General features: G+C 52.7%; 1 protein-coding gene across 1 annotated transcript in view; it reads left to right on the forward strand.

Moving 5' to 3' along the window:
- PAX2 (paired box 2) overlaps positions 1-25,919 on the forward strand; it is a 90,013-nt gene that overhangs the window by 15,604 nt on the left and 48,490 nt on the right. Inside the window, exons 4-5 of the mRNA XM_074999806.1 lie at positions 19,236-19,321; positions 21,135-21,254. Coding sequence (XP_074855907.1) covers positions 19,236-19,321; positions 21,135-21,254 — 206 coding nt within the window. The remainder of the gene's footprint in view (positions 1-19,235; positions 19,322-21,134; positions 21,255-25,919) is intronic.

Below are 25,919 nucleotides of genomic sequence, written 5' to 3' on the forward strand. Positions count from 1 at the left end.
CCAGGGACCGGTACAGGGCCGCAGACCCCACTTCGGGAAACGCTGCTCGAGACCTTTGACCATTGTGGGCCCTCCTGGTCTGATACACTCACCCAATGATTCTGTCCATCCCCAAGCTCTTGTGTTAAATTGCCAGACCTGTGAAAGGAGCCCTCAGCTTATAAAGACCCAATGCTCTGCTAACGGTTCTCCTAAGGATCCCCTCTGGCCAGTGCGCCTTTAGCAAACACTGCAGCCCCATCCAGCCATGGGATCTTCTTTACAGCTAATATTTCCAAAGCCTGGTGCCCCACGACGCTGGGCTCTCCAGGGCCCATTTGGTGGCCTGACCGTGGCTGGAGAACAGCAGCTCTTGTTTTGTAGGACTCCAGTGGTTGACCTCTAGGTAGAAGGCAGGTGATACCAAGGGCTGTGGATCATGTTTGTGCGCAGAGGAGGGAGTTTCGTGGAGGAGGCGAGAGTGTGTTTGCGTGTGTAGCTCTGACACGGACCAGGCCTGGGGCCGGCTGGAATAGGAACAGCGGCATGGAGGCTCACCCCCCCACCCTGCAGATCGGACAGCAAAGCCGAAGTCTGAAAGGGCCACGGCTTGTGGGATGCTGTCCTGTCCTCAGCGGCTGAGGGGACGCTGGGGCCTGGGGGTTGTGAAAGCAAAGGTGGCAGGAGGGTTGGAACAGAGCGAAGGACTTGGCCTGATGATCGTCACTGAAAAGAAACCCGCTGTGTGTGTGCGTGTAACTGCTGCTGCCGTGGCCGCCCTCGGCGTCCCCTTAGGGCCACGTGAGGTATGGGGAGGGCGTGGGCGGCATTGGCCCAGTTCTCTGTGCGGCTTTGAGACTCTCAGGCCCTGGGTGAATATCTCTGGGACGCGAGAACGCAGGAGGCTGGAGCGCAGGGACCGGCCCTGCGGCGTTTGCAATTCCTGGGTGTGCATGTCAGTGAGTTCCGGGGTGGTGTGTGGAGGAATCCAAGGGCCCAAGCCCTGCGGCGAATTGACCTGGGTTCTGTGCCAGGAAATAACACGCTCATACACATGCAGAACGGCGCCTTCCCCTTTAAGGCAGAGGGAGGTGGGCACCGGGTGGGTCCCAGGCAGCTGGTGGGGCACAGTGACCCTGCAGCTAGCAGACAGCGGGCAGCATACGCAGGGAAATGGCTCCTGAGCTGGACAGGCCGGGGGCAAAGAAGCCCTGTAGGAGCAGGAGTGAAGGGAAGAAGCAGTGGGCAGTCAGGCTAATCATTTGCAGCAGCTCAACAGACCAAAGAGAAAGCACCCACTGCAGCTGCGGCGAGCGCCTCTGCGTGCTGAGCTGCCGAGCTGCCCGGTCTGTGCGTGACAACGCCACCAGCTGGGGGGGCACGAGAGAGAGGGCACACCCTGGGGCCTGGCACGCTGCCTAGGAGGCTCGGCCTGGAGTGGGTCTGTCGGCGAGGCAGCTCCTCAACGCCGCGTGGCGGGAGAGGCGGCGTGTGGGTGGGGCTGTGAGGCGACGCGTCCGTCTGGGAGTGCTGAGGTTGTGACTCGGACATGCATTTGGGGTCTGCACAAGGAGCGGGGAGGGTCACACCGGGCAGAATGGACTGTGTGCCTGGGGGCATTTGCTGGGGTCGTGTCCCTGTGGTGATGCCCGCGTGGCCGTGAAGCCCCGCTAAAGGGCGTTTTGCGGGGATGTGTGTTCCCCCCGCCGAGTGCACACGGGCTATCTCCGCAGTGTGGACGCACACGGGAGCTGGCGTGTGTGGCGCCACGAATGTGTGTTTGGAGACAGTGCTGCAGGCGTGTCTGGAGGAGTCAGTCGCGGTGTGGGTTGTAATGCGGAAATCGTCACACCTGCGTCTCTGGGGGAGGTGCACGTGTGCGAGGTGGGTAGCAGAGAAGAGGCTGTGTGTGGATGTGGCAGGGAGCACGGGGGGGAGTCTGTATGCTAGGGGCATGGTATGGGGCGGGTGTGTGTGTGAGAGAGAGAGAGAGAGACAGGGGTGTGCCGAGCGTGCACGGGTGAGCGTGTACATATGCCGTAGTGAACACGGGAGAGCATGTGCATGCGTGTGCTGAAATTGTGTGGACAGGGTGAGCGTGTGCCGGCTGCGATGACGTGGGTGGATCAGTGTGCAGAACACAGCAGGTGTGTGGCAGTGGGAGGGAGTGTGCGTGACACGGGTGGGTGTGCTAGGCTGTGGTGTTCGAAGGGTGGGGGGCCACACGGAAGGCAGGTGCTGTGGGTTGATGTGCGCGGGGGGAGCGTCTTGGTGTTGGCAGGGAGAGGAGGGATACAGTGTAAGAGGGTCCAGACTCAGGCCCCCTCTCTGCTCATTACCCAGGTGATCTTGTTTAGGTTAAGAGTCTCAACAGCCTATAACTGACACAGCTGATGAGATGAGGAAAGGCTGTCCTGCCTCATGGGACAAGAGAGGTTTCCTGTTCCCTCTCTCCCTGCCAGCTCCCTAACTTCACTGGGCAGCGGCTGCTCACAGGGCGGTTGTGATCACAGCTTGTCTGCAGGTCAGCGAGAGGTGTGTGTGTGTGTGTGTGTGTGACTGCAAAGCCCCTTACAGAAGTAGGGCCCAAGGAGAGGACACAGGAGGGACGGGCCAGGAATGTGTGAGGGAGGAGACAGGCCATGGGGTGGATGTGGTATCACTGGCTGCAGCAGGAGGCAGTGCTGTCGCAAGTGAGGCAGGGAACCCGGTCCTTAGGCCCCGTGAAACCCCTCCCTCCTTCCTCCCTGTGTCTGACTGTGCCTGGGCAAGGAGAAGTCATCACCAGTCCGTCTGTCTCTCTGCACCTGGATTCTAGCTGGCCCACCACTAGGGTAGCAAGGAGCAAAGCCCAAGTGCTTTCCAGACATGAATGAGTTTCGCCTCACAGAGCCCCTCTGAATTCCCTAGCGCTGGGCTGAGGGGGCAGTGCGTGGAGGCCAGTCTCGATGGGATTTGGTTCAGGTTGGCGCTTCAGGCAGGAGGCCGTACAGCTTTGGGAATGGATTGGATGGGGTGAGATCTCCCAAGATGTTCTCATCCAAATGGCAGAAATCTCTGGAGAGAATACCTGGGAATACCTGACCGGCATTAGAACGTGAACCAGAACATAGCCCCCCTGTCAGATCCCAAACCGCCAAGTCAGACTCAGGTCCAGAGAGCTGGAACGCTGAGGGCTTGAGGTAGGAGGACCCTTGTTTTGGTTCATTTCTCCCCAAGGGAACAGGTCAGAAAGCAGCTCAGTCGCACCGCTAACGTGCAGCAAAACTGCAACGACAACCCACATCCCTTGACAACCCGCTTGGCACTTTAACCACTAGACCATGCTCCCTCCAAGCCACCTTGAACTTGTCTTGGTGACTAAGGGCTCCTGAGCCTCCGTCGGCCGCAGTTTACCAAGCTGTCAGGGTGTGCTCACTGGACCGCCTCACCCGAGACAGCCTTCCTCACACGCACTAAAAAAGTTGAAAAGAAATTCATTTCATGGCCGGTGGTTGCTTAAAAAAGGTGATTCCAGCATATGTGTGTGATAAATGTTAACCGTGCATTAATCGCATTAAAGAAGGCCCTATAAACTTTTCATTTCTAATTAAATTCCGGCCAGTGATTCTGGTGAAGCCTGCGCACACTGAGCCTTTGTTTATGTGGAAAATTAAAATGCAAATACAATGGAATTTATTTCCATTACCTGAGCGCGGGTCGGCGTGCCTCTGTTTAACAGCCTCCAATTATTTTCAGACAGGGCTCTTCCCCCTGCCCACCCATGCCCACGCCGCTCCTCCTGCCTGGGGCGTGGGCGGTCTGTGTGTTTAGCGGGGTGGCCTGAGGATAGAGTGGTGCAAGCAAGGTCAGCTAGTGCGGGACAGCCGGGGCAGGAGGGGAAGAGAGAGTGGGGGAGGCTGGAGAGGCGAGAGGGAGGTAGCAGGGACAGTCACAAGGACTTTGCTAATGCGAGGAGGAGTTGCCCTGGGAAAAACCTCACAGGGAAATGTCATCCAAACATAGTGGCCTGATGAGTCCCAGCCCTGCAGATGGCTCCATGGGTTATTAGACCAGAGCGCAGGCCGTCTCCTGATGCGCTACCGCGCTGAAGGAACCAACCTGAGGGCTCCCTCCAGCAAGGTTCCAGTCCTCCAGTGCCCCTGTGATGACTGCGACTAGGCCAAGCCCCGAGGGCACCAAAATGAATGGGAGAACTCAGCCCCAAAGGGCGCGAGAGTACGCAGCAAAAAGACAGACAATGCTCAATCACCGTCGAAATAAACAATAGAGATCTCAGAGGGGTAGATCTGGCAGTGATTTCCACGGGGCTTGAATTTCAGCCCCGTCTGAGGCCAAGTTGCCATGGGACAATGCAGTGCAGTGCAGCTGCAAAAGGGAGAACGTATCAGGCACATGCAGAGATCTACGCTCACACACACCATGCCTTTTAAAAGAGGGTAGTGCCTGCACCTAGACACAGAGATGACCCCATGCGTTTTTGCATACGGCTATAGCTCCCTGCACAAACGCATCCCTCCAGCTGTATACGGGCTCCCCCCCCCGGCACACAGTGACTCATGCCACACGACACACGCAGACATGCACGGACACACACGCATTCATGCATGTATGCACAGATACACGGGCACACGCACAAACACGCCAGGCCTACAGACATCTGCAGCAAATAGCCAGCCAGGCACGCAGGCCCACTGACACACAGGATCCTGCAGATGCATGCGAATTAAGTGACTTGACAAAATTCTTCGGCGCAAGCAGCTGTGAGCCAGGGCCTTCCTTGCACACAGGCCTATTTGTACACAGCCTGTGCAAGCACTTGGGTGCTGAGGAGACGTTTATGCTGCGTGCGAGTACGTTAAAGAATCGTCGAGAGTAAACTAGCCAAGCCCAGCCGAGACATGGAAACAGGAGAAGGACACATTCACTCACAACACTGGAACGAGGCCATTACTCAGTCAAACAACAACACAAGCCCTGTCATCATTATTCAATACACAGGAGCGCCGAGTTGTGCACTAACTCAATCACAGAGACACACAATTACAAAATCATCCTGATCAAATCAATGAAACAGACATGCAGTCCTACAAAGCACGCACCGGGGATTAAAATGCACAGTAACGGCCGCCCAGCCGGCTCACGCAGAGCGCAGCCGTTCAAATGCGCAGCGCCAGCCCCGGGAGGTGCGGGGGGGGGGCTGCCTTTTCAGAAGGAATCCCAAAGTGCGCTCACAAAAGCCAACATAAGCCCAAAGGCTGGGGGTGAAAATTACAATACAATCACAGATCCAGAGCCCGAGGCAGAACAGCAGCGGGTACAGGCAGCACAAACATATCACAGCCGCACCGCTACCGGACCCAAAAACCTCCCCTCACAACACAGTAACACAAACGCATGCCACTGTCTCCTCCGTAGACCGCAGTGCAACGTAATGCCCCCCCCCCCGCAACACACGCGATCCCCATCACCCTAGCCCACGGTCCAACGCAACAGCACACCTTGTCTAGCCCATGACAGGACCCCGACACTGACACTGCTGCTGGAGTGCTCCAGCCAATGCAACCCCAAAGCAACCGCATAGCGCAGAGCCATCCCATCCATCCTGGCAAGTCCACAGTCTTAGTAAGACCAATCCCCGAGTGGCTTCTCAGCCACTGGGCACGTCGGCTGTCACCAGCTTTTGTGCCTAATCAGGTTTTTGTTGTGATTGGAGATGACACCCAGGACAAGGGAGGAGGGGATGCTGGTGGGCATGTGCGTGTGTGTTGGAATTCCCCTTCCACTGCCCAGCACTTCTGTGCCTGGCCATTAAAAAGCACAGCTCCTCCTGCCGGGTGTTCAGTGGGGATCGATTCAGTCTGCAAGCAATTTTAATATTTCTTCGGGGACTTTCCAGCAGCAGCACAAGTCATTAATTCACCCTCCCAAATTGCTTATTCAATAGCGGGAACATAGCTTCTGAATAAAGTCCCAGAATTTATGTGACTCGCCCGAGTCAGGAGGTCAAACAACTGTTATGGAGCGAAGTTGGAAATCCAGATAAAATATTGACACTTTTTGGGGTGTGGGGGAGGCAAAGGGGTTTAAAACAGGGCTCTGGCGCAATGCCTCCAGGATAGAGAATGGAAGGCGATTGACGACAAGCTGGAGTTTGTAAAATCAATGGGATTTATTGCCTATCCACTTGGCATTTAATAACTCTTTCATTGCCCTCTCCCCTTGCCCTGCCCATTCACACAGGGAGATAAACACCTGCACAAAGCTATGCATGCTTTTGGTCATGGGAACACACAGGTCAGTGAGTGCTTTTCCACACAGAGACAATGATGATTATAAAATGTAATTACACGAACACGTAGAGGGCCCAATCAGCAGCGGCACTCCACTATGCGACATCCCGCATGCCAGCCATGAGACATTATTCAAAAGAGATGAAAGGTGGGAGTGGAACCAGAGGTGAAGTGAGTTGCTTAAGGTCATACCACAGATCACTGGCAGAGCTCTGCCTCCTGATTCTGCATTCCACGCCCTGTCCACTAGGCCGTGCTACCTCTCAGAGGTGTGACGGCTACGCAAAAACACAGCGATTAATGCAACCAAAGATCCTCCTCTCAAGAGAGACGCAGCACACACCAGCCAAAATAAGCACATCCAGATGCATAACACAAGTGGGCGCATATACAGATATGTATACCCACACAGTGAGAGATGTACTTAAATATGTAAATTTGCACATACCCTGAGATTATCACTACTCATAAATCTCAGAGGCAGACTCCATCCAGCAGTAAAGCATAGATACAGATCCACACACAAACACAAATGGATGCAGATACAAGTGAGTATTACAGAGACAAATTAAATACACGTATGCACAAATAGGCCCAGCTGTGCCTGCAAATATGTGAAAGGGTTCAGATAAATGTTTCGTTTAGCGCTCTATCTGTTCATCTAGGTGCATATCTGAATAGAGATCTATTGTACCTGCACATTCGCACACAAAGCTGCAGCATTTCTGCTAGATTCAGGGGAGCTGTGACACTTAACACTCCTCAGGAGGTGGCCGTAATACTGACTATGCAAAATACACTGGTGTAAATTCATTCTTACAGACAGAAACATAAGTACATAAGAACATAATAGGCATGTACAACGGCTCATAGCCATGTAAATAGCGCATGATAGTCCAGATGATACAAAGGTGTTGGTTTTTTGTTTTTGTTTTTAAAGCCAGATTTCAGGATGGGTAAATTACTCAGAATAAAACTTTCTGAAATTTTCTAGATTTTTATTTTTATTAACATTTTTCATTACAGTTTTGAATTTTTGATGAATTCCCCCTCCCCCCAAAAAATTCCCACTAACAGTTAAAGAAAATTTTTCCCAATTTGGTGGGTTTTGACTAGATGCCGAAGGGGGTTTTATTTAAAAAATCCTGATGAAAAAAATTCAAATGTTTGCTGGAAAAAGATATAAAAAAGTGAAAAAGTTCACCCTGCCCCCAAGTTTATCCTTGTGTTTCCTGACCTGCTCTGCAACTGCTCTTTCAGAAGGGCCAATAAAATCTTCCTGTCATCCCCACACCATCAAATAGTCTCACTAAACCACATATTTTGTAGAAAAAAAGAGAGAGATGTAGAAATTGCTAGGAATGGTTTTATAAATGGCTTTGGACTTCTTTTATGTCTCTTTCCCTACAAATTATCTAATTATGTATTTCTTATCTAATTATCTAATTCTTGACCTTCCCCCCCAACCCCTCCACTCTCTGATTTGCTCACCTTGATCATCTTTTTCTGATTTGTCCTCCTTGCTTACTGCTTTTGGTTCTCTGTGCCTTAAATATTGAGTCTGTTCTGGTCTGGCTCTGGTCTGAAGAAGTGGATCTGTCCCATGAAAGCTCATCACCTAATAGATTATTTTGCTAGTCTTTAAAGTGCTACTGGACTGCTTTTTTGTTTTGATAATGTATAGACTAGCCCGGCTCCCTCTCTGTCTCTTTCCCTACAAAGCTGTCTTCTCAGGGCTTGTGTACGTGCGCGTAAACAGACTAACAAACTAACTAAATCGGTTCTCGTTCCCACTGGCAATTATTTCAGTTCTGCTCTGTGAGCAGACGTCTTTGGAAATAACTCACCTAAGCCTGGTCCTCTCCAATGTCAGGATTTTATGCAGTGATTTCTTGTGACTTGTTGGGGCTCCCATATAAGTGCTGTATGCTGCACACAATGGAGCATTTTCAACTCTTTAATAGGGAAAAGTTCCCAAGACAGATTTTTGTCACTGGGCCACTGCCGTTACAATTTACACATGTGAAGATTTAGACCCACTGAGAAACTGACCCCTTATTTCTAGCCCTGGTGGCTTATGACGTATCAGACCCAATACCTGTTACAAGTCTAGCATTGTATACTGCCTGTTGTGTGTTTCACACCATTATCGTGTGGGGGGGGGGAGGGGGGGAGAAAGTTCACATTTTGGAGGAAGAACAGGAGGAAAGGAAAACAAACAAATTTATCAATACTTATACACCCAGAGATGAATCACATGCAGAGAGGGAGCTTACAAAACCAACACATGACGTAGCAAGCAAAAATACCTAAACATTTATACTGTATCCACTGCCATCTGTTTATAACCTGCAGGGCTGTAAACTCTAGGTGTTCAAAAGTCGCATGATAGGCTTAGAAATCTTGAGATTTTGAATAATTAAAATTATTTTGGCATTTGCTATCTTTGCTGTCTGGTTTGAGCCAGCAGGGTACACTTAGGTCATGTTTCCAAGTTCTTCTTTACAACCACGAGGGCTGGAAATTTATTATTATTATTATTATTATTATTATTATTATTAAATGGAAACAGGCTCACATATTCAGTTGCCTCCAGAGGTTGGGGCTTTACATAACAGAGCTGGCAGCACAAGACTCAGGATACAATGGTGAGAGTTGGCAGAACTTACCTGCTTCTTCTCAGTTCTTGGCTCTTTCGATATCACCTGCGTACCTGTGGTTAATCTACATGAAACGTCCAGGAGGAATTCAGCCTTGTAAATGTGAGCCTTTTACCTGGAAATGGGTTGAAAGCAAAAACATTCCATTAATGTTCCAAGGCTCCTTTTCAAGACATTTGATCTTGGAACGCCTCAGGACAACTGCACGTAAACTCACCTGCTGCCACAGATGCTGTCTGACACTTCCAGGCTGTCAGACTCCCCCAAAAGACTCTTCATTCCTCAAACACAGATCAGGAACCAGCAAAGCCTGTTTTCGTTTTAAGAATTTCCAGAGTTCCCTTGACGGTGGGGATGCCAACTCCCTACCCTCGTGATGGGATGCAGACTGCTTCCTGCAGCTTGCCTGGCGTTCTGTACGTCGCGAATACATACGCTTATTACATCTTTTTAATAAAAGTTTTTAGCCCTCATGCTTGCCGAGAAAACCCCTCCAACGTGAACGGCGTAAAATCAAAGTACTGCCTGCCACAGTCTGAAGCCAACCTGAAACAGTCATTCTGAGCAGCGTGAGCACCTCTGCCTGCCAGCGATCCCAATGGCATTTCACCCCGGTGCCCTAACCACAACATTTCTAAAAAATATGCAGACTTTAACTATTTCACCGACGAGCCTTTCAGTGGGTGGAGTGGGGACTGCAGTGAGGGGCTGGGAACTGGGTGCTGCTGAAGAGAAGGAAGTGCAGATCAAAGGCCAAGGGAAATGGAGGAAGAAGGGGGCAAATGAGAGAAAAGCAACGTGAGGAATATAGGACAGGAATAGCCATGGGCTGAAAGGCAAGCCTGCTTTCTCGCTGAGCAGCATGACGAGGTGCCAGTCAAGCTGATAGTAAGTAGTGAGAGTAACGAAAACAAAAATCTTCTCCCCTTAGCCCTTGTGTAAACTACCGATGGATGCTAGCAGGAGTTCTGCCATGGGTTGATCGACTGGGGTGGTCCTAAATTTATACCCCAGCTCGCAATCAATGCTGACCGAGTGACTTTGGCCCCCTACTTTCTTGTGTGGCTTTCCAAGTGGTAACCCCCCATTGCTTGGATTCTCTGACTGGTCTGTGCCCCAAGCATGGAATGCTTTGTAATATCTCTGTGCGAATCAGGCTTATCCCCAGCAGGTGATTCGGAGGGTTTGGTGTAGAGTGGGTCCCTTTTCCAGCTCCTGCCACAGAGTCTTGGCTGAAATTGGTTCAGGCTTTTCAGCAAATGGACAAGCCCTGTAGGTTAGAATAATCATTGAAAACCGTACTGACCCAACGCAAAACAACTCTGCAGGCCCAGCTGTGCAGGGGCTTGGCCAGAAAAGGACAGATCCTCACTGGCGTAAATCAGCATAGCTCCATGGACTTCAGGACTCTTGCACGGAGAAGGGACTTCCTCCTGTTTCCTTTCAGGGCCAGATTTGGACCCCTTACTGTTGGAGTAGCAGTAGCCAGCTCACTGGCTTCCCTGTGGCTATCACCAAGCAAGGTGCTGTGCAAAGGCACTGAGTGTTTGAATCTGGCCCTTGCTTTGTAAGAGCAGTCTGTTCCCATATACTTTCTTCCAGACCTACCTCTCCTTTTGACGCGCCACTGAGAGTGACTGTCCAGAGGACGGCCGCCAGCTTGTTTTAAGGAACTAATCTGGTGCAGAGCAACTGCTCCACCGGGCTTTGGTAGCAGCTGTGCTTCCCCAGCATGCGGCCACGCTGCGGTCTGAGCTCTCTTCTGTATTGTCCATGAGCAGTGAGATGTCCGGTGCATGGTCGCTGGCCATTCGCACCTCGGGGGCGTGTGTGGAGAATGAGGCCAAAGGCCCTGCAACTTTAACCTCCCAGGAAGTGCTTTAAGTGGCCAGTAATGTGCACCCAGGGGGCTTGAAATGGACTGTGAATATACACGTACGGTACATCTAAATGAAATCCAATGTGTGTGCTCCGTGGAAGTAGCCCTCTGGTCTGAAAGGCCATGTCTGTGCGGCCTAGTCATCTTGAAATAGCAGCAGTTACTTCACAATAACTTCGGCGGCGTCTAAGCGATGCACGCGCGACTTCGAAACACATTTGAAATAACAGGCCCCTTATTTCGATTCCAGTACACCTCATCCCCCGAGGAGTACTGCCTGTTCTGAGACTGGCCGTAACGGGCTCCAGTGGCACTATTTAGACAGAGCGCTGTGGACCCGGAAATGCTATTTCGAAATGCATTTTGTGTCTGGCTGTGTTATTTGGAAATACCTTATCTTGAAATAGGGCTGTCGTGTAGACATAGCCACAGACAGTGCCTGGCAGAACGTCTGATGAAATGGGTGGGCCTTATTGGACTCAGCAGCTGCGAAGGGACCTTTTTCGGGCTGATGGGCACTGCATGCTTCTGCGGCCCTCAGGGGACGCTTCGTCTTCTCCGACAGCAGGAGCAGGGTCCATCTCATCCAGCACCCTGTCTCTGACAGGGGCCAGGGTCAGAAAATCTGTCCATCAGCAAAGTTCGCTCCTCACCCCTCTCATCTAGCAGTTGCCTTATTAGCAGAAGTGCGAGGCTCTATCTGTTCTACCACCCGACCCTGTCTAACGCAACTGCGTGTCTGCGTTGTCTGTGCAACAGTTCAAAGCAGTTCTGAGATCTTCAGCGAAGGAAAAGGCCTTCCTGTCTCCTTCCACCGAGCAGTGTCTCTGAGTGGTGGGCATGGCTATGTGTTGTACACACATACCACCCGGCTACCGGAGGAGCATGTGGCTGGTTCATCCATTTTAAAACATCTAAAGGCAGGGTGAGTAAGAGCTATGGTGATATAACATGGCCACAGGGCAGAGCATACAGATTTTACAATAGAAATAGCTGAGTAAATTCCTCCTTTAGGTTTCCATTCCGTCAGGGTGCAGAGCGCTGGTTTAAACCAAATAATACTAATAAACTGGCCTTGAGCACCTTGTTAATGAGCTGCTGAGCACCCTGACTTCCCTGCAGGTAAATGAGCATGACAGGTGTTCAGTCCCTGCCCAGCCTTTGGCACTGACTCGGAAAGTGTCAACCTCAGTTTTGTAATGAAAGCAAAGGAGGCTCAAGCTGCAGAAACGCTGAAGTTGTGGACACCACCGTTGTCTCCTGCGGCTGCTGCTGTGTCAGTTTCTGATGACAGGTGTGTTTACCACGGAAGCACTCCCTGTTTCCTTTCTGTCCACCGCCCCACGCTGCAGCACCACACAAATCCCAGGGCCTATTAGGCTGGGAAGTGAGACCCAGTAATGATGTCACAAAAGGGGGTGGGACCTTTCTTACCCTTGATTCTCATGGAGAGGTGACATTTTCCAATCTCTTGTTTATCAGGCGAAAACTGCCCTGCATGCTAACCAGGCAGCATTTCAGAGAGAAAAACTCCCACACCGTTAAGCTTCACACTTTTTACTCTGCTTGTGTTGTAGCTTTGATCAGATAAGTGTGCTGAGCCGATTTCTTTTTAACAACAGGAAAGGTGAGTTTTTGTAACGCTCTGAACTCAACATTAGCTGAAGGGACTTTCACTCTTCAACTTAAACTTTCCAGAAATAACCACCTCTGAGCAGAGGTCATGCATGAAAAATTTCAGTCCGTATGATGAATGTTTCAGGAAGATATGAGTATTTGAAAACGGGAAATTGGTTTCAGTTGAAACTGGTTTGGAACATTAGCCATAAAGGGTGATACCAGGAACCATCCGTAAATAATTCATACAGGTTCCTGAAAGAGACGTTATTTCACGACGTCCTGTAATGATATCCCATACTGTTACTTAACATAATACTGCACATTTAACTCAGTTGGCAAAGTGAATGCCAGGTTCTGTATTGGAGATTCAGCATCTATAAGGTGTCACAGGACTTCTTGTTGTTTTAGAGGTTTATATAGTAAATCTTAGGCATATTCTGCTGAACTTGAAGGAGCCTGGTTTGCAAATATCAGTGTCAAAGTTGCACTTTGCACACTCACTGATTGTGGACCAGTCTCACATTTGATGACAGAAATGTGAATTTACGGTAATTACCAGTTCACCCTTGCTCTAGTAGCCAGTTTGACCCGAGTTAACCACAAATGTTACTATATCAAGACATTGACTCTTAGGAGGTGAAACCAGAGGTGGATATAGTCCAATGAGACACTGTCTGCAAAATGTAACTTTGAAAGTATTCACGTGTATTGCAAAGAAGTGTACTGTGTTGCCTGGGTGACAGACAGTGGTTGAGTCATTGAGAATTGTGGCTTCTCCCAATTTGGGAAAGACTCAGGAAGGAGTTTAGAAAGAGGGTCAAAAGCATGACTATTTCCAGAGCCCTGGCTAGAGATTGTCAGTGAGTCAGCAATAGCCGCAATCGGTAAACTGGGCTTCTGTTCTCTCATAGCAGTCATCCAGAAGGCCTATGTTTCTGGTCCACGTAGGAGCTGCCTGTGGGAGAAGTTCTGAAGTTGAGAAAGACGATGGTGTTGGTGGGTTGTGTTGTTATGTTGTGTTTGTTGCAGCAGTGGTCAGAAGTGGATCAACTCTGTTCATCTTTCATCTGCTGTAACCCTCTTGATTTAAGAGAGGAGCTGTGGGTAGTCCTGGTTCACAGTGAGCTCGTTTTTATCTCGCAGTGACAGAGATAGTTATTAGTAGGGCTGGGCAAAATGTTCCACACAAGCCTTTATTTCAGCTAAAAATAATGGTTTGACCACACCAAAACTCCTTGTGAATTTGTGTCCTATTAAAGAAAAGTGGGAGGAAATGGAAACACTTTGATGACATTTTCTAACTGGAACATTGCACCGGTTAAGTTCAAACAGATTTTTTCAAATTTGTTTCAATTTTGTCAAAGGAACAATCAGAGATGTTTTAAAAAATGCTCCAAATCAGAACAAAACATTGTGTTTGGTCCAGATTTTTTTTCCCACTTTTCAGATTCACTGAAAATTATGGAGAAGATCATTCAGCCCAAAATATTTTCCCCTAATTTTTCAGAATTTCCAGAGAACTGAAAAAAAATCAGTCATTTGCACAGTTCTGGATGCTAATACAATGATTCGGTTCCATCCACAAATAAATGGCAAGCTACTGGAATGGGTCCCTTCTATATTGCATGTTCGAGTTACAGTCAAACTCACTGAGTTCCATTCTTTTTTGTCCAACAATGTCATTCATGATTGCCACATGAGGATTCCTTTAGGGGGCCAGGCTGTTTGACAGAAGAAACATGTTCCATTCGGATAGTCCACTGGGTTCATCCCTCGTATGCCAATAATTATTTAATGTGCTGTGTTGTTGTGGTCTTATTGGTCTCAGGATTTTAGAGAGAAGGAGAGTGAGGTTATATCTTCTGCTGGACCAATATCTGTTAGTAAAGCTGGCAGGCTTTGGTGCTGGCACAGTACTCTTCTCCAGGTCCTTCAGCTCTGTGTCGGCTTAAGAGTTTAAAAGATATTACCTCCTCCACCCTGGTGCTCTAAGAGTTACTTTGGTCAGGTTTATTGTCAAGTTGCAGAAACACAACCTCAGTGCTTGTATCCTGTTCCTTGGGAGCCTGTGGCACAAAAGCAGATTCGTTCGCGAAAATGAGGAGTGTTTTCTACAGAGCCCTTTGTCTTTGGGTCACTGGCAAAGCCTTGGTCCTGGTGGGTAGTGACCAAAAGTTACCAGCTGCTGTTGAGTCTAAATACAGTTCTTAATGGGCACATCTCGGTATCCACTGTTCCAACATGAGATCGTGTTGGAGAGCCCAAGGTCTGGCTAGGTGTTCCCCTCTCACTCCTGTGGGTTGGTGGGACTGGGTGGGGGAATCTTACGAGGCTGTTCTTCCTGTTCTGTGGATATGAAGGCCTCCTGGCCCCTGAACTGTTAATTCAGAGCCATTCAATGTGCAGAATTCACCAAGGCCTCCTAGGGAGTGACACAAATACCACATGCCGAGCCAAGCTATGAAGGATGGTATGGTAGGGAGGGCACTGGTGTAGCTTTCAGGGACCTGGGCTCAATTCCCAGCTCTGCCCTTGGCTCACTATGCAATTTGCTCCAAGGGAAATTTTGCGTCACTGGGCTTGTGCAGAATTCATGTCCCCTGCAGATTGTTTTGCCTTCCTACAGAAAAACGACTTCTGAAAGGGAAGCAAAAGGAAGTTGCAAGCGTAGTTATGTGCCCCCTCCCTGGCAGTTTGGTTTGGGTGCCCGGAGCAGCCAGCAGAGGTGTAAATCACTAGGGCTGTGTAGTAACGTGTATGTGTGTGTGCATGCACCTGAGAGAGAGAAAGAGAGAGACCGTCCTCCTAGTCACTCTTGCAGCATGCTTGGCATGAAGGGGCAGGGCTTTGGCGGGGTTTCTGAGGAGCTAGGTATGGGGCAGGATCTTTGCTCTCAGCTGGAGCAAAATGTAGCAGCCTGCCTGCTTAGTGCATTGTTCCTGTCTGTGTTTGTGAATTTGCCCCAAGAGTATAAGATAGGTGTAAAACTTTTAAGGACACTCTCTATTGCCAAAGTGGTGTAAAGGACAGCGTGGCCTTATGAATACTCACGGTGCTTTAGTGATTAGAACCGATCTAATTTTTTGGACTGACATAATTCCCTATCGAAATGTGCTCCACAGACTGTTTGCTACAAACCTTTCTGGAGATGATCAGTAGCCAATATAAACTGTGAGTTTGATTCCCCAGCCTTTACTTGCTTGACAGGAGCACTGAGCATACGGCTGCATATATTTATTGACTAATAACTAGAAATGAGTTAAAATTAGCTGCATTACTGTTAAGCAAAAGGGTTTGGGGAGTTCCTGCCATACTCCTTAGTCCCATTCTCCATCCACTATACCGTAGTTTACATAAATTGCCAAAAGAATTGAAACCGGGCTGGCGGGCTTGCACTGTTTTGGCAAGTGGCAGATGCAGAATTTTAAAAGATTTTGCTCGGAATTTTTAATTTTTTTGCAGCAGAATTTTAAACTTTCTGTGGCAGATTGCACCAGAGTTAGGGATTGTGGGTACAGTCGATCCATGTTACAGCTCCCTCTCTGAGAACAGGGCTGTAGCTTCCTTGCATTCCAGGGGTGCTGTGAGGTTAAATGTGCTCATGGGGTGAGGTGCCCAGGTAATGTGGTGGAAAGGGAGGGAGTTAAGTTGTCCCTGTGGTACAGCTGCTCTCCTCCAGGGATCATACTTTCCCTAGTATGTTACAGGCCACCTCCATGTTGCCCACTTGTTCCCTCCACCCAGCTTTCATCAGGGCTCTCAGGAGCAAGGTGAAAATCTTGGGAATCAAACGGAATAGAAAACAAACTGTGCAGTACCAAGAGTTCCTCGTGAGTTGAGGAGCCGTGTGCACAGGGGGGCTGCCTTTGCATCCGAGGGGCTGTGTCTTGTAACAGCAGGCCGGGATAGCTCCGCTTTAAATTTAGCTTGTTTATATTTCTCACTTCCCAAGTCCTGCGAGCATCCCGGTGACCTCATCAGGGTGAATGGAAGCATCTCTGGTCACGTCGGGGAGGAGTCCAAAGGACTCATCTTCGCCGGTTCATTTCAGTAGCGAATAGCTCAGCACAGCGTGATGTCACTGGAACTGTCTGACGTCATCTGAAAGCATGAATGGGGACATCTGATGTCATCTCCCTGCTAACAGGACTTTGTACCGTATGTCACCAAATGCTGGAAGGGAATTCTGCTAACGTGTTCGTTTTGGTATCGTACAACACAACGTAACACAGTCTGACATGTCGGTTAACTCAGAGCCGCCTTGGGCAGGCTTTGGATGGATGGATAGATGAATAGATACATTCATACTAAGCATACATACATTATATCGCTCTATTGATTTTTAAAAAGTTCCAGGTCTGCCTGGCTGTAATGAGATTTTTTGAACTTTGTGTTGCGATCAATGAGAGGAATATTATTGGCCTGCAGAATTGATATCCCCGCACTGTGTGGCTTGTTCTGCTCCCAGCCTGCCCCTGCCCCTAGGTGTATGGTTCCATCAGACACTTAACCTCTTTTACAGTGTCATCCGGCTAAAGGGAATCTAATCGTGACATGGGACTTGTGCTCAGCTCTCTGGCACTATTGCTTTCCTGTCACAAATAATTTATGGCTTTCTATTTCCAGCCCTGTGCCCGCACCCCAGCCCCACTTGCTGTGCTCTCTGGGCTGGGGGGGATCAATACGCCCACACGCACACAGTGGCACTTCAGGGTGCTTCAAGCGATTGGCGGGTGGAGGGGGATGGACAAGAAGGAAGAAATTAAAATACCTGCCCTGTCCTGGACTCCTTAGGCAAGCTGCTCAGCTGGTGTAAATCAGCACAGCTCCAGAATCCGGCACCACATGTACAAACCCCTCCAAGGCCTCCTGGCCAGATCCCCAGATTGGTGTGAATCAGCACAGCTCCACCGACAGCAGTGGAACTAGGCCAGCTGGGTCTCTTCAGATACAAACCTTTACATTACCTGCCTCCCGCCCAGGCCTTGCCCTCTGCAAGACCTGCTTCTTCCTCACACTCCAGGCTCCATTGCCGGCGGTGCCTGAACGTCCCAGGGGCTCAGGCCTGCAATGCCGTTCCCTGGCAGCCTTTCTACACCAGCCTGGGCTGGCCCCTGCCTCCCCCAGCCCCGCTGGGCAGCAGAACAAGCCATTTCTCTTTGAAGTCCGGCCAGCTGGCGCTGGGGTAGGAGCTTTGCAGTGTTTGTGCCTCCCCCCCACCCCCCCGATAACCAGAGCAGGGGAGGATGTCAGGCAGCTTCACTTACTTGCTTTCATATTTTGGAGAGACTTTAGGGAGGGGCTTAAAGTGAATTTAACGCAGGATTGACGGTCCTGGAAACCAATCTCTGAACAGCGTGGGCAGTGCTTACCCCACCTCAGCCCTGCCCTGCAAGGAGGTTTGAGGGGGTTCAGCCTTGGTCACCTCTCCAGCTGTTGGCAGCTAGCGGGCTAACAACGAGGGTGACCCTTGGGTTGCAAACACTTGCCCCTCAGCACATGGTGGAGGAACCCAGCAGCCCTTTTTCCTGGTGTCCCTCAGGAGGTAATGAATTTCTTTCATCGCTGCCTCAGCTGGATTTGACTCAGCGACTTAGCAGCAGACGGCGCCGCCGGACCAGGACAGGGCCATACGCTGAGCTTAAACTTTCTTGTAGGCGGTCGCCGCTGCTCTGTCGCGTTCCCCAGCACACCGCCTCTCTGCTTCCGCGTTGGGTTCCTTCCCTGCCTGATCAACGCGTGCTCAGCGAGAGAGCTGTCTCTGCCTGTGATCGATATCCCACGGCCCTGCGCCCTGCTCGCTCACCTCCCTTGGCAATCCGTAGGCAGCTAATAGGGACTGCGCTTGATTCGGAAAAACCAACGGCGCTTTGCATTGCCGGTGTCTTGCCTTCCTGGGGCAGAGCTTCTTGATCAAGTAGCATGAAGTTGACACCCAGCTGAGTCACAGTTACACATGTTGTTGGGCTCAGTGCAGGGGATAGTGGGCGAAATCCTATGATCTTTGACCTACGAGAGGTCGGAGTACAGGCTGAACCTCTCCGGTCCAGCAGCATCTGTGGTCTGGCAAGATTTTAGTTAGCCGGACGACCGCTTACCAGGGGTGTGGCCAAGTTTCCTGTGATCCTATAAACTTTTTTTTCCAGCCTCCAGTCCTGGCTCTCCATGTCCTGTGCTGTTATTTAGTTGTAATTTCCCCTCCATGTCTCCTAAGAGCTCAGTCAGCAGTGGAAGTGCTGGTAATGCTGCTAGACAATATTGACCTCCCGCGGTCCCCCCAAGGGTGCCGGACAAGACAGGGTTGACCTGTAGATGAATTAATGGTTCCTTTTGCCCTTAAGCTCTTGGAATCTGTGTCCTAGGACCCTCGCACTCTTCACACCTCCTGCCCTCCAAGCCACAGTACAGGTCAGATCTGCACCGCTCACAGTGATTCTGCTCGTTGCTAAGGCCGCTGGGGTCTGCCCACTGAGTGGGTTCATCCAGCCTCCTGCAGCATCACCAGGAATAACAGGCCTGAACCGCCAGTGCATCCAGGCACAGGTAGCGACTGACACATGAGTTAGGTTGTTCTGAGCTGCCTCAGCTCTGCAGGCAAAACTCAGAGGGGCTCTCAATGGTGTGGGCTGCGAAACCCCCATGTCCATGTTGCAGTCATGCTGTGCCACTAAAACTCACTGTGTGGGGTTATTCCCTGCTCCATGCGACTGACTGGCAGCTCAGGCTCCAGGTCTGGCTGGGGGTTGGTGAGGGCAGGGATGGCCCGGAGCAGCTGAGTTCTGACCCTGTTTCACCTTTTCACAGGATTATCAGAACCAAAGTTCAGCAGCCTTTCCATCCGACGCCAGACGGGACGGGCACCGGCGTGACGGCATCGGGGCACACCATCGGTAAGGAGGTGGAGCAGGGGCGGGTGGGATGAGGATGATGGGTGGAAGTGAAGAGTGATGGGCACTGGGCCAGAGGAGAGCGATAACATCACCCAGTAGTGAGCAGAGCTAAAGGCCGAGGGCTGAATTCTCCAGTCCAGCGGGGCCTGTGGGTTTGGGCAGTAGCCAAGTGCTGCTCAGCGTGTAGATGGGGTTTGGCATCTCATACTGAGTCCCTCCACATCCTTCCACCTCCTCTTCTCTGCACCTCTCTCTCCAGAGGTGTCCAGCACCGACATCCAAGCTCATTTCTCCCTCGCCGTCCCTTTTCCTGGTGCCTTCGCATCCTTCCTCTTTCACTTCTCTGCGTCCGTCCGTCCATCTCTCCCCTCCCGGCGATGAGCCCATTGCTCGGAGACAAGGATACCCATGTCACAGGGACAGACGTTCAGCTACTGACCACAGCCTGGACGTGTTTCACTGAGACATTAGCCAGAGATGGCGTGTGCGGGAGTCTGAGCCTATGGTATTACCTGCTAGGATTTGCTGGTCTCTAGTGTTATGGATTCTGTGCCAAGGGCGCGTTAAGCCATTTTCTACCATTGGCTCATGAGCAGATTCTGCTCTGACTGGTAGCGCATGAGGTTGCTATACTGTGCTGGACAAACAGCTGTGTGCGGGGATGTCGTGAACCATGATGGTTTCTCGAGGGAAGCCGTTCTGGGTGTTTTGTTCCTGGAAATCAAGCCCTGTATGGGGATTTCCTGGGAAGAGCTGGTCGGCAATGGATGGGGCCGGTGGGTTCTGTGCGTATTGGAAGAAGTTAGAAAAGTGCCGCGTCCTGCAATGTGGTGGAATGCATGGGGCTGTGTGGAGTGGTGTTAGTGGTACTGGCGCTGGAAGTATGGCACCGCACTGGAATGTACTGGACCGTCTGTATGTACCGTACTGGAAGGCTCCCATGGCACGGAAGTGTTGATCACGTCAGCCCAGTGTTCCCGGGGGTGGGCAGAGGTGTGCCGGGGAGGTTGAGAAGGAGGCACTGATGTGAGTCTGAGCAGTGCTGCTAATTGCTCGGACGCACACAGGCCGTGCTGGGAGGTGAGAGCAGGCCTCCTGGAATGCATTGTACTCCCCTGCACGCCTGCACCCGCTCTTCCGAGCACGGCTTGTGAGCTGGGCCTGAGCTCCCCTGGAAACCGAGGCAGGGTGATGGCCATGCCTGGGCTGCAGTGGGCAGCTTCTCGCCTGCGCTGGGTGACTGGCTGCACTGGGTGGCGTTAATGTGCACAGTGGGCTCTTGCTCTGCGCTGGGAGATGGCAGCCGGCCTTGGCTTGTGCTGAGCTGCGCGGAGGCGCTGTGAACGTGTGCTGGGCTGTACCCTGTATGGGGAGAGGGTCTGGGGTGTGAAGTGACAGGTGCCTCTCACACGGCGCACCCTGGGAGAGAGCACTCTATGCCAGGCTTGGACGGCAGCTGCCTGGCTGAGCCTGGACCGCCTGGGCCTGCGTGGCGTGTGCAGACCTGCAGGGCGTGGGACGCCGCTGGACGGCACCGTGGTGGGAGTTGTCGCTCTAGCCTGTGGTCTGCCGGAAGCTTGTCCGTGCTGGTGGGATGCACAGGGGGGTGCTCTGCGGCACTGCAGCAGGGTGAGCTTGTGGGTGATACGTAGCAAGACAGGCCGGTAGGGGCTGTCAGCCTGTGGCTCCTTTGCTGAGCTGATGGCGGGAGGGGCTCATGGGCGAGCGAGCGCTTGGGTAGCTGTTGGCTGGGGGCTCCCTGAGTGCTGTGCTGCTGTCCTCACGGCGCTTCTCCCTTTTGCTTTTTGTCCAGTGCCCAGTACCGCATCCCCTCCCGTCTCCAGTGCCTCCAATGATCCGGTGGGTTCTTACTCCATTAACGGGATCCTGGGCATTCCTCGGTCCAACGGTGAGAAGAGGAAACGTGATGAAGGTAGGGGGAGGGGAGAGGCTCATCCTCCCCTCTTGTATTCTCTGTCCCCGTGTTCAGGCTCCGATTTCAGCCCAGGCCTTGCAGCTGCTCCGGGGCGAGATCAGCTTTAGCAGTGGCGGCCGATTCACCGCACGGCCCTGCTGGCTGGGAATGGGCTTCTGCCGAGGCCTCGCATGACAGGCTACATTCTCCAGACATCTGCTCAGCGGGCCGGCTGGCCGCTGCCGTTCCTGGAGCAGCTCCCAAGCCCGTTCTCTGCTGGGAAGGGCGGGGACCCAGTTCCCCAGGTGCCAGCCGGTGCCCGGGTTTTGAACTGCGGGAAGCTGGGTCATTGTGACTCGCTTGCTTCCTGCCCTGACGCCCTCTCGGCTCACACCTGCAGCAGGGCAGGAGGAAATGTGACTCCCTGACTCGCCGGGCAAGCAGCCCCGGCTCTGCAGCACGCCGGGGCAGTGAGGGCCCTGTGTTCAGCCAGCCTCCTTCACAGCCGCAGTACGTGCTAAGCACTGGGGCCTGGCAGTCATACCCAACTCCACCCCACCCGCACGAGCTAGGGAGGGAGATTGTGCCCCTGTCCTGCACTGGGCTGAATTAGTGGCCCTGTGGATCTTGGCATGAGCAACAAGGGGGAGAGCTTCCCCCCACCTCCCCGGCGTGTATCCAGTGGGGCAGCTATGGGGTGGGAGTCTCAGTGCTCAGGGGTGGGGGCCTCGCCTACTTTTGCCTTTCATCAGCGCTTGTATTTGGATGCACTTGGTATGGGGGGGGCGGGGGGCTGAGCTGTTTGACCCGTTCAAGCATGTCTGAATCCAGTGGGTCTCAACCTGCCCTCCCCGGACTGCTGTACCCTGGTCAGGAGTCTGGCTTCATCCCCAGGCCGCGGGCTTGGGCTTCGGCGTGCATCTTAGCTTGGGAGGGGAGCTGCTTGCCACCCCCCAGTGCCAGCCCTGCACACGAGCCGCCTCCCCCAATCCCCTGGGGTGCTGTCGCCCCCGGGGGGACACGCTGACCTAGTCGATAGAGCAGTATGAGTAGGTCACTGTCTGGATGAGATCGCAGTTTGTACCAGCTTCGCCAGGGCCTTTGCTGTCAGCTCTTGTAAAACTAAACAAGTCCCTAGATGAGGTGGATGCCCCTGGAAGAGCTCTGGGAACCCTGGGCGGGGGGTGTATGCTGGGAGGAGAGCCACTGCTTTAATTGGTTGCTTCCCCTCTCGTCCGTGGTGCGGATGGTGACTCCTAGCAGTAGGGGACTGGCTTCCCTGCAGGGCACAGCTCAGATGGGGTAAATGGATGGCAGAGAGGCGGGGAGGCATAGGGCACAGGCTGCATCTTCGCAGAACAGCTGCAGGCGGGGTTCAGCCAGATACCTGCACAGCTTCGTTCTTGTAGGGTTCCCGCACTCCCCATTTCACTTGGAGTTTGAGGTCCAGCAAAACTTAGCCTTGGCCACCTCATCCTGCCCGGAGCCCGGGGCAAACCCAAGACACAGGTCTAGAGTCTGCTAAAGCAAATGGGAAAACTGCCCCTGACTCCACTGGGGGCCGGACCAGGACCCAGGTGCAGACCCAGTCCCCAGCCGCATGGCAGAGGCCCTGTGACAATCTCTTTGTAGGAAGGCAGTGGTTGAGACTTTGAGAGTGCTGGAAGCCAGGCGTTGGGTGGTGACCCATCGCTACTGGAAACAATGCAAGTCCTCCGGCAGTTTTCATGGTTACAGCTAATCCATAAATTGAGGGACCAGGCTCCTTTGTAGCCTTGCAGACCTCTCGGCACAGCACGCCTGCATGCGGTGGGCAGGAAAGCCCGGCTGTGGGAAGTTTCACCTGCGGCGGAGTTTTGCCGGGAGCTGACTCTTGGTGTGATCCCTTAGTACCTTGGTACAATGCCAAGCAGGTCATCTGTCCCCAGAGCTTTGCTGTCTCCAAACACGCCAGGGGCTTTGCCCGCGACAGGCAGCCCCACCCCCTACATGGCAGTCCCAGAATCGGAGCTGCTTGGGGCGGGACAACAAAAGCATCCGAAGCCCAGATGGTCACAGTGCAGCTGTTCCTCCGATCCCCACCTCCCCCCGAATGTGATTCCTGAAGGAAAGGAGCATCTCTGCAGTCCCTGCTTCCAGCCAGGAGCCGGGTGCATTGTCAGCCGTTCCCTGCGTGGGGCTGAGCACCATCGGCTTTCAGAGCTCTCAGCGGCTGCTGCCGCCGGTGGTACGTGTTCAGGGCCCTTGCGGACCTCGCCCTGACATGTCTCAATCCTGCCCTTCCACTCCCACCAGCAGCACCAGCTGACGGCCTCTTTGCTTCATATCTGCCCTGGCAGGTGCCACTGCAGCCAGCATCCCACTTGTCCCCCAGCAGGGCTCCCCTGGCCAGGCAGCGGGCTGCAGAGGGATGGGAGGGAGGGGAAGCCAAGCACGGGTGAGGCACGAGTGTTTTGTACTGGGCGGAGTGATCGTGCTGGGGTTGCTGGACAGTGTCTGTACCCCAGGGCTCTACCCCTGTCTACTCCCAGCGGGGGCTTGCTTCTTGTCCTTGCCTCAGCGTTTGCCCTTGCAGGCAGCTGGGCAGACCCAGCCATGCTGCAGGGCTGCAGTGGCCCTGCTAGGCCCCCGCACCTGGGTAAGCGGGATTGCTCTCCTGGGAAGTCTCACTCAGAGTGGAGGGGACAAGCCAGGCTGCCCTGGGTCTGAGAACGTTATCAGCGCCCGGGGGGAAAAGGGAGCAGAGAGGATCCTCTGTCCTCACCCCTCCTGCTCCTCCTCACGGCAGCTGGCACAGAGACACTTACACAGTGGCACAGAGGGTTAAGAAGAGGGGAGAATCTCACGGGTCAGGATGATGCAGCCAAACGCTCACGTCAGGCCGGGGTAGCCTGCTGCTCGAAGTGAGCTTGGTGCAGGACGTTGGCAGCCAGGTGTCGTGAGAATGGCCGTAGGGGGTCAGAGCAAAGGGCCATCTAACCTAGTTGCCTGTCTTCTGATGGTGGCTGGTGCCAGATGCCTCCGAGGGAGTAAACAGAGCAGGGAATCACCAACTGCGCCCTCCCCTGTCACTCAATCCAAACCCTTGCAAACAGAGGTGGGGACACCATCCCTGTCCATCCCCATCCTGGCTAACAGCCCTGGCTCCACCCCTCCTCCATGAATTTATCTAGCTCTTCTTTGACCCACGTCTTGGCCTTCACAATATCCTCTGGCGAGGAGTTCCACAGGTTGTCTCTGTGTGAAGAAATACTTCCTTTCGTTGGGTAACCTCAGAGAAGTAGCCGGGTTAGTCTGTACGTTTGCAAAACAAAGCAAGCAGTCCTGCAGCACCTTAAAGACTAACAATATTATTTACCAGCTAATGAGCTAAATTACCTAATAAAGAATATTGTTAGCCTTTAAGGTGCTACAGGACTGCCTGCTTTGTTTGTCTTTTGTTTGTTTGAAACTTGCTGCCTCGGTTTCATTGGATGATCCCAGGTTCTTGTTTTACAACAAGGAGTAAATAACACCTCCGTATTTCCTCTCTCCCTACCGCTCGTGATTTTATGGGCCTCTGTCGGATCTCCCCTAGGTCGTCTCTGTTCCAAGCTGAAAAGTCCAGGGTTTCCAAACTTCCCCTCGTACGGGTGCTGCTTCATCACACTTATCGCTTTTATTGCCCTTTTCTGAACCGTTTCTGGTGTACCTGTTTTGAGGCTGAGGCGACTGCGTCTGCAGGCAGTATTCCAGCTGGGGCGCACATCCGAGGGGAGGAGTCGCAGGAGGGTGACGGGGGGCTAGGGGAGGGGATCGCCTCGGGCTGTGGGGAGAGTGAGCAGGGAAAAGATTTTATATGCCCATAATCAGAGCCAGGAAGGGGCCAGTCCCTGAAGGCCTGACTCTGCCAATGATCTGTGGGGGGCTGGCAGGGTCTGTCCCCCCACTAGTCATTCCAGCCCCTTTTGTGTGTTCGCCAGTGGCTCCTCCACCCTGCTGGGGGGTGGGAGAGGGGGGTCTGCACTGCAGTAATACATCCACACACTGAGTCTGGCAGCACAGACGGCTCTGCCTCGGTCTGACAGGCTGTAAAATCGCAGTGTGGGGTCAGGTGAGAGCCCTGGCTCTGAAACTCACCCTCCTCACCGGGTCCCAGAACCTACGCAGTGAGCTGCCTTGAGCTGGCCATGGCCAGGCTGGCAGGTAGTTGTACCCACGGTTACCCCCAGCTGCCCCCACAGAGCCGAGCTCCGAGAGTGGAAAGGGCCCCAGACAGCCATGTCCTCGTATCACAGCCGCAGTAAAATCCCGGCTCCCTGTGCTCCTAACCCTGGCTGAGGCCCTCTCCCTGCCTCCCACGGTAACACCACGGCTGCGGGAGGCAGTAGGAGCAAGACAAGGTGGTAAGAGCAAGTGGCTGTTCCCTTCCTCCTCTCATTCCTTCCAGCAGGGGCCGAAGGGCACGCGAGCGAATGGGGTGACCCTGCTCAGACCCTCAGATGCAAACAAAGGAGCCAGTGTGGCTCAGACTCACAGTCCTAGATAGCTACATGCGCCTGTCGGGGCAGGGCTGGGTGGGTGCCTATCGGGGGGATGGATGGATGGAAGGACAACGGTCCACCACTCCCAGCGCCCCCCTGCACCCTGACCTCTTCAAGCTCCAGGGGGACCCCTTTTGCTCCATACGATCGGCCAGGCCAG

This window comes from Carettochelys insculpta, chromosome 7 (assembly GCF_033958435.1).
Source record: "Carettochelys insculpta isolate YL-2023 chromosome 7, ASM3395843v1, whole genome shotgun sequence".
Classification (NCBI taxonomy): domain Eukaryota; kingdom Metazoa; phylum Chordata; order Testudines; family Carettochelyidae; genus Carettochelys; species Carettochelys insculpta.